Source organism: Mus caroli, chromosome 13 (assembly GCF_900094665.2).
Source record: "Mus caroli chromosome 13, CAROLI_EIJ_v1.1, whole genome shotgun sequence".
NCBI lineage: Eukaryota > Metazoa > Chordata > Mammalia > Rodentia > Muridae > Mus > Mus caroli.
This window is the reverse complement of record NC_034582.1, coordinates 59,506,536-59,514,653: the sequence shown is the minus strand read 5'-3', so window position 1 is coordinate 59,514,653 and position 8,118 is coordinate 59,506,536. Positions and strand designations below refer to the sequence as shown.

The following is an 8,118-nucleotide window of genomic DNA, read 5'->3' as shown; positions in this document are numbered from 1 at the left end:
ACAACAACAAAATATGTTATTTCAAAAATGTCAAAGGTAAATACATGAAAATTAAAAACAGAGATGAGAATGATCACGGGGAGGGGGAGGCAGAGAATCCAAACGCTTATTATAATTTCTGCTTTTGGGGTTTTTTGTTGTTTTTTTTTTTTTTTTTTTTACTTTATATATATCTTATTTTTAAGGAAAGGTCTCAATCAATTTGTAGTCCTTTGGTCTTATAACTCAACTCACTGTATAACACCAGGATAGTCTCAAACTCACAGAGTAATCTACCTCCCTCTGCAATGCTTCCTCCCTCCAAGTGCTTGGGATCAAAGGTGTGTGATACCATACCTGGCAAGAATTCCATCTTTTAATTTTTTTTTTATGGCTTATTTTAGGAGCAGAAGTATTGAGTTCACTGACTGTATGGGTCAAACAGTGAGACTCTCTCTCAAAAAACTTGCATCCTGAGATGTGCAAATGTGCCACACTATATGCTTAAAATACGTGGTCATCTATCAAGTATTACTTAGCTAAAATTAAGAGAAAATAACTGACCAGACCCAGGGGCTTGGTACGGTGGCATATGCTTTTGATTGGGAGTTAGAGGCAGGATTATCTCCATGAATTCTGGACTAGCCTGGTCTATACAATGAGTTCCAGGCTAGCCAGGCTATGCTTTGAGACAAATAAAATAAAATAAAAATAAGTTCATAAACAAATAGACTTTAAAAAAGTTTTGAGTCTAAATACAATATAACTATGTTTTAAAAAGCTTTCTCCTGACTCAGTCAATCCCAGGTATGTACATGCATACATTTCTTATGTACGTACATACATTTTGTACGTACACACACGCACGCACACAAAGTTAGCCTCACTAAACCACAACCCACATCAATTTCTACTTGACAGACACAACCAGAGAGAACATTTTTAAGCCAAGGTTCAGAGACTCCCACTCTACCCACGACAGGCTCTCGGAGGAAACATCCTTGCGCCTTACCTAGTGTCTTTACCTGATCCCCAGGGGCGAATGCCACAGCCACCCATACTGTCCTCCATTCTGTTTGTTCTGAAGAAACAGAATATTCATGTTAACTTGAGGTAGGGACCGCTCCTTATCAGTCAGTCTCCCAGTCAGAGAACGCTGCCCCGGGGTCTGCAGAGAAGGCTCAGTGCGTACTGCTCTGACAGAGGACCCAAGTTTAACTTCCAGTTCTCACAGCAGACAGCACACAACAGTCTGTAACTCTAACACCAAGGGATCCGACATCATCTTCTGGCCTCTGTAGGCACAGCTCATGCACAGTGTAGCCTGAACCCATTCACCCAGCTTCCTACACACATCACACATCACACACAGATACGCACAATATTTCAAAAAGTAAATCTCTGAAGAAATAAAATCCTGCTCCACAGGAATGACAGCACACTCCTATGAAGTTGGTCATCAACTGACACACAATCTAAAGTGGAAAGAGCACAGGCAAAGGAACTTACTTATCATTGCTACTGTATCTCTCAAAGTCTCGTTTCCCTCTTTGGTCAAAGGAGTCAAAAGCTCTGTTCCCAGGACCGCCTCGGCCTCTGCTCCTCAGGCCTCCTCTGGGGCCTCCACGTCCTCTCGGTGGTCTGTCTCGATCAAACCTGTCAACTGGTCTGGGAAAAGATGGCTATCATGAAATGTGGTGAAATACACTTAAATAAAAGGTCTGAAGCCTTTTTGGAAAAAAACAAAAAACAAACCAGAAGGCAGTCATGGTGGTAGTTTATCAGAAATCATGGCGCTTGACTAGACTAACAGTTACCCACTGAGCATCCTGTTCCTGGCACTGTTCTGAGCACTGTACATACAGCATGTGAATTCTCACAACCAAGTTCAGTACACAGAACTGCTGCTAAAGAGATGCGAACCAGAAGCGCCATAGAGGGGGATTTGCCAGAGGTCACACAGGTGCCAGGCAGGGAGCGTGGGCCCTAGTTCTCACCTGGTGGGGCCACAGTCTGCACAGCCTAATTTCCTCATTCACATATAATGACTACGTTAATTAAATGTGAAGGTTCTTTCCTGTCTTGGTACTAAATGTTTAATTTGGGAATATTTTGTATAAGAGAAAAGGTTCAGTTTTAAAGCTTGTCCTCCAAATCTCTCATAAAACCATGGCCACAAGGTGGTATTTGGTGTATCTGGTTCATTAACATACTGAACCTTCTTCTACCCTGTGACTTTACACAAATGCCCAAAGACAGTGAAGACTTTGGTGTTCCTAACAATTATTTTATTTTAGTTTCTGTGTATGCCTGTGTAAGTCTCTATATATGTAAACATGCGTATGTGGGCCCTTGGAGGCCTGGACAGGGCGTCAGACCACCTGGAGCTGGAGGTACAAGCAATTGTGATCTGCCTGGTAAGTGTGCTGGAAACCAAACTCGGGTCTTAAGGAAGAACAGCAAGTTCTCTTACCTGCCAAGCTATCTCTGCAGCCTGACACACTAATTTCTTAATAAGTGTGTGTACAGGGAGTTCAGATAAGTTCATTAGAGGCCCAGTGGAAAGCTACTGCTTGGCTGAGAAGAACATCTGCATCTGCGATCCACGCACACCAACATGACATGACTCTTCTCTACATCTGATCCTGGTTCAGTCAACCCCTCACACTTAGGATGTGGCTTTGAGGGAAAACGCGTTGTGCCTGGATAGTCGACATCCTTGTCAAACTAGCCTAGACCAGAGCCACTCCAACTCTCTGTCTCTGTTTTTCATCTGTAAGTTAGCAGGGCCCAATTAGACTATTTTAAGATAACAGAGATTTTGTAATTCTATTCAGTAACTTGTATCAAGAAATTCAAAGTAGCTGGGCGGTGGTGGAGCGCGTCTTTGATCCCAGTACTCAGGAGGCTGAGGTAGGTGGATCTCTTGAGGCCAGCCTGGTCTACAGATCGAGTTCCAGGGACAGCCAGAGATGCACAGAGAGACCCTGTCTTGAAAAACAAACAAGCAAACAAACAAAATTCTAAGTGAATGCACTTTAATTCAAATAAGCAAAAAGAGATGTGGGAGATGCCATTGTATATTAGTGACAAACCAAGCCAACAACACTGGTTGGTCACTGTGGGTCTAAAGCTCCCTGACCCTGATTTTGTCTGTTTTTATACAATCAGTGCCCATTCAACCTTACAAAGCCTAATGCTGAGCCAAGCACAGGCCCAATGGCACTAAGCAAATGTAACATATGACACTTCCAGATAATGGGTCACAATACAGCCATTGAGAACAGGTCTTCCATCATGTGCATTAATATACAACCAGAAACACTGAGCAAACACTGCCTTTCATGGGGGACGGGGGTGGGGGGAGGGGAAGGGAACCCTCAAGTGTGTCAAGAGGAAACGAAAGCGTACAGAGCGGTCAGTGTGACGGCACTACCATCCGCTGTAGCTGGAATGAAAATGGCCCTATAGGATCCTACATTTGACTGGTCCTTGGTTGGTGGAACTGTTTGGGAAGAAGTCAAAGATGCGGGAAGGTTTAGGAGGTGTGGCCCTTGTTGAAGGAGTTAAGTCGTGGGTGTGGGCTTTGAGGTTTCAAAAGCTGTGAGACCATGGAAGGTAGTGTGGTTCCCGGTTGAGCTAAGGCCAGAAGCCCTGGAGACCCTGAGGGATGGTAGGAGCTTTGCCTGCTCCTGGGCATCAAGGCCCCTGTCACTAGCCGCAGCCCACCACAGATCTGTGGTCATCAGCCACGTAAGGGCAACACCCGAGCCCCTCCACATGTAGAGAATGTGTGGTCATGTAGGCTCAAGAGAGATCTCCATGCTAATGAGGTACATAGAGGCCTGGAGGGCTTAGCGAATAAGCTTTCCTTCCTAGACATTTCCTCCCTGCAAAAGGTATTTAACCTCAGGCCCACCCCGAGAAGTGGGGTATGGTTTTACACATCCACTTTCCGCCATGACAATAAATGCCTTAAAACCATGGACTGCCTCTTCTAGATCCAGCCCGAGGGCTCCCACTCCATTCTCAGCTCTTCCACAGTGGTGCCAGGATGTCCAAGAGCCTGAGAACCAGATGGCCTTGGCCTCTTCACAGGCACGGGGGACTCCCAAGCCAGCTCTAGCTGGTCCTGTGCCTTAGACTTCCCCACCACTGGAGCAGTGTCCTGGGGCTTCCCTACAGCCCAACACCCGCCTCCCTGAGCAGCCCTGTGGCGGGACGTGAGACCCACAAACCCTACAAAAGGCCCTTAGTATCCCATTGCTGTTCATCTCAGCCTTGTGGTTATGGATCAGATGTGAGCCCTCAGCCACTTAGCTTCAACACCACGCCTGCCTGCCTGTTCCTACCATGCTTTCCAACACAATGGTCATAGATTCGTATTCTGAAACTTTAGGGCCCCAGTTAAATGCCTTTAAAAAAATAAAGGAGGAGGAGGAGGGGGATGAAGAGGAGGAGGAAGAGGAAGAAGAAGTAGTAGTAGTAATAGTTGTTGTTGTTGTTGTTGCTGCCTTGGTCGGGTGTCTCTTCACAGCAATAGAAAAGTAACTGAGTCACAATTTTCCCACCTCAGTAGATCAATAGGTAGGGAAATGGGCCAAAGCATGAAAGATGATCATCTTGGGTGGCAAGACAGGTTGGGTGTTTGTTTTTGTTTTTTCACATTTTCTTTTCATTTATTACATGTGTGCATGCACACCACAGTGTACATGAGGTGGTCATGAGACAGCTGCTAAGTCTCATCATGGTTATATTCCTAAGCCCAAAATTAGTTTCCTGATCTAACTTCCAAAGAATTTTTAATCTGTTTAACATACTTGTGTGTTTTTAAATGAGGGTTTTTCAGGGCCTGGATAGAACGGTTAAAATTACTGGCTGCTCTTCCAAATTGACCTGAGTTTGACTTCCAGCACCCACATGGTGGCTTATGACCATCTGTCTCTCTAGTTCCAGGCACCCACCTCTGGCCTCCATGGGCACCAGGCACTTGTCATTCCAGGCACACATACATGCAGGCAAAATACACACATACGTAAAATAAAAATAAAAAAAGGTTTTTCACACATACCCCCAAATACTTCTGTTCTTTGAACTTTGTGCATGGTAGGCAAGTGGTCAACCACTGAGCTATACCCCAAGCCCACAATTAATTTTTAATTGTATAATCATTTCCTGAACTAAGAAATAAGTGACACAGCCTTCTTGTTCTACAGAAGGTAGCAGGACTGGTGACTTACCTCTGCAAATTACTCTTAGGGCTGCCACCATAGAAATGTCAGAAAGCCAACTAGTGATCTGGAAAGCTCAGGGGTCCCGGCCACCCCAATGGGGGACTGAGGTACGTACTTTTCATCGGTAAACTTCTCCACTGGCAAGTCAGCCTGTCTCTCAGTCTCATAGGGCCGGTATTCCCTGTAGGACCTTCGCTCTGCTCTATCAAGCACCACGTCTGTCCCCCTGTTGTCATTCCATCCTTGTTGCTCCCCTCTTCTAGGAGTCCGCTTCTGGCCTGCCAGGAGAATCAGAGCAAAGCTGGAACACAGCATCTGCAGCAGCACAGGTACAGGGTGGGCACGGGGTTCAGAGTTTTTCTACCAGAAACCAAAGTCACCGGAAAGTGGGAGTTTCAGAGAGAAGCGGTTATTGCCTACTGTTGCCTTGTCTGTTAATTATCAATTAAGACTTTACCAAGTCCTAGAAATGACAGGGTTAACCCATACAAACTACAGATTTAGAGAATGTTACTACAGAGCCTAGGCCAGCCTTGAACTGATCCACTTACCTCAGGGGCTACCATGTGTGGCTAATTTTACTTCCCCCACCACCCAGTGCCTCTGTAACTGCTGTTAGGTACATTTAGGATGGATGGCATTTCACAAACAGCTTAAACAGTAATCGTGATAAAGTCCATCTAAGGAAATTAAAGGATAAAAGCTGCACCTCAGACGACACTTTTAGAATCCCAGCATCCACCCAGATGTGGCCCAGGCCGCAGGAGGCAGAGGCAGAGGCAGATGGATCTCTGAGTGAATTCTAGGATACCAGGACTACACAGAGAAACACGGCCTTGAAAAACCAAAACCAAACAAACAACCTCCACCCCCTTCAACCAAAATAGAAAAGTATCCCAGCCACCAACAAACCAAGGGCAATTAGGGTCTGTCATCTAACACGAAAATGTTTGTTTTCACACGGGGTGTGTGTGGTTATTTGGATTTTCCTGTTTTTAAAATTTGTGTCACATTTATAAATGCCACACATTTACATATGTGACACCACCCCATTGCACATGTATCCTTGGACCCACTTATGAGGCAGCCATTACTGAAATCGGGTGGCCTGGCTGGTTTTGTGTGTCAACTTGACACAAGCTAGAGAGGCATCAGAGGAAGGAGCCTCTGTTGAGAGAATGCCTCTGGCTGTAAGACATTTCCTCAATTAGTGATCAATGAGACCCATGGTACATGCTGCCCTCCCTGGGCTGGAGGTCCTGGGTTCTATAAGAAAGCAAGCTGAGCAAGCCAGTAAGCAGCACCCCTCCATAGCCTCTGAATCAGCTCCTGCCTGCCAGGTTCCAGTCCTGCTTGAGTTCCTGTCCTGACTTCCAATGATGTGATCTGAAGAGTAAGCCAAATAAACCCTTTCCTCCCCAACTTGCTTTGTGGTCATGGTGTTTCATCCCAGAGATGAAATGCTAAGACACGGGAGCTTTTGTTCACTGAAGATCGATCCAGCCCAGCTGGGGCAGGGCTGCTGCCGACTTCTTCCCCTCTCCCTTTTTCCCCTTCTCTACTTTTTGTGTTGGTTTTTGTTTTTCAAGACTGGGTTTCTACATAGCCCTGGCTGTCCTGGAACTGGCTATGTAGACCAGGCTGGCCTTGAACTCAGAGATTCACCTACCTCTGCCTCCTGATTGCTGAAATCCAAAGGGTGCATGCACCGCCACTGCCTGGCCCTGTTCTCAGCTTTTTTATTTGTAACTTTTTAAACAGGTTTTAAGCTATTTGACATTGTAGTATGTTGTGCAGAGCTTCACCACATCTTATGGTCCTCAAAACACTATGTGCAGCTTCTAGTCCAAAGGCTTTCACTTTCTTAGCAGAACTTATTCTTTGCATTGATTTATAGTTATAACAGGTTTAGTTTCTTCAAATAGGTACATTTTTAACTGTTACATTCTTCTCATAGACAACAGATTATATATATGTGTATGCATATATACACACACTCTTAGGAGATACAGGCACACATATATATTTCCACAGTATTTCTTACTTATTCTTTAAAGTCTAGCATTTATATATATTATCAGTTCTTATTTTGAGGCAATGGTCCTATCTGTGATATCATTAACATAAAACTATACAACTTATTACTTTTTATGCAGAGTAGTTTTTGAATGTGATAAACTACCCCACAAACCTAAACTTTAGTCTCTGTCTCCTCTTTGAGACAGGGTTTCACTGTGTAATCCTGGCTGGCCTGGAACTCCCTATGTAGACCGTTAGGCCTGGAAGCCTAACGTTTTCAATGTAACCTGACTAAAAATATTTAAATACAATTTGTATTAGTCAGTGAGATTCTAATCTAAGTTTGTGGTATACTACAGCGTTTATTGGAAAAACTTACATTATCAAGAAACCAAAGCCGGGTGCTAGAGAAATAATAGCTCAGTGGTCACAGTGCTTGTTGTGCAGGTCTGAGGGCCGGAGTTGAGATCCCCAGCACCTCACCTCTACTTCTGTGTTTTAGGAGTGCCAAGGGTGAGGAAGCCTTTAACACCAGCACTCAGGAGGCAGGGAGAAGCCGTGGCCTCTAGATCCACTGTAAGTTCTGGGGTTACTGAACCGTCCTGTTTCTAGTGGGCTGAGAGATTAGGTGAAACAGTGGTTGGGAGCATGGGATGCTCTTCCAGGGGACCTGGGTTCAATTCCTGGCACCCATGTGGCAGCTCATAGCTTAAGGGATCTGACACCCTCACACAGACATACGTGCAAGCAAAACATCAATGAATGTAAAATAAAAGTAAATCAGTACATTTTTATAAAAAGATCCTGTCTCATAGAAATAAGGTAAAGAGTGACAGAAGATACCAATGACCTCTTGCTCATTCTCTCTCTCTCTCTCTCTCTCTCT

At 44.8% G+C, this 8,118-nt stretch overlaps 1 protein-coding gene across 1 annotated transcript in view; it reads right to left on the bottom strand.

The window, feature by feature from the left end:
- Positions 1-8,118, bottom strand: part of Habp4 (hyaluronan binding protein 4) — a 24,453-nt gene that overhangs the window by 10,758 nt on the left and 5,577 nt on the right. The window contains exons 2-4 of the mRNA XM_021180822.2: positions 5,329-5,491; positions 1,489-1,647; positions 992-1,060 (exon numbers count right to left, since the gene is read on the bottom strand). Coding sequence (XP_021036481.1) covers positions 992-1,060; positions 1,489-1,647; positions 5,329-5,491 — 391 coding nt within the window. The remainder of the gene's footprint in view (positions 1-991; positions 1,061-1,488; positions 1,648-5,328; positions 5,492-8,118) is intronic.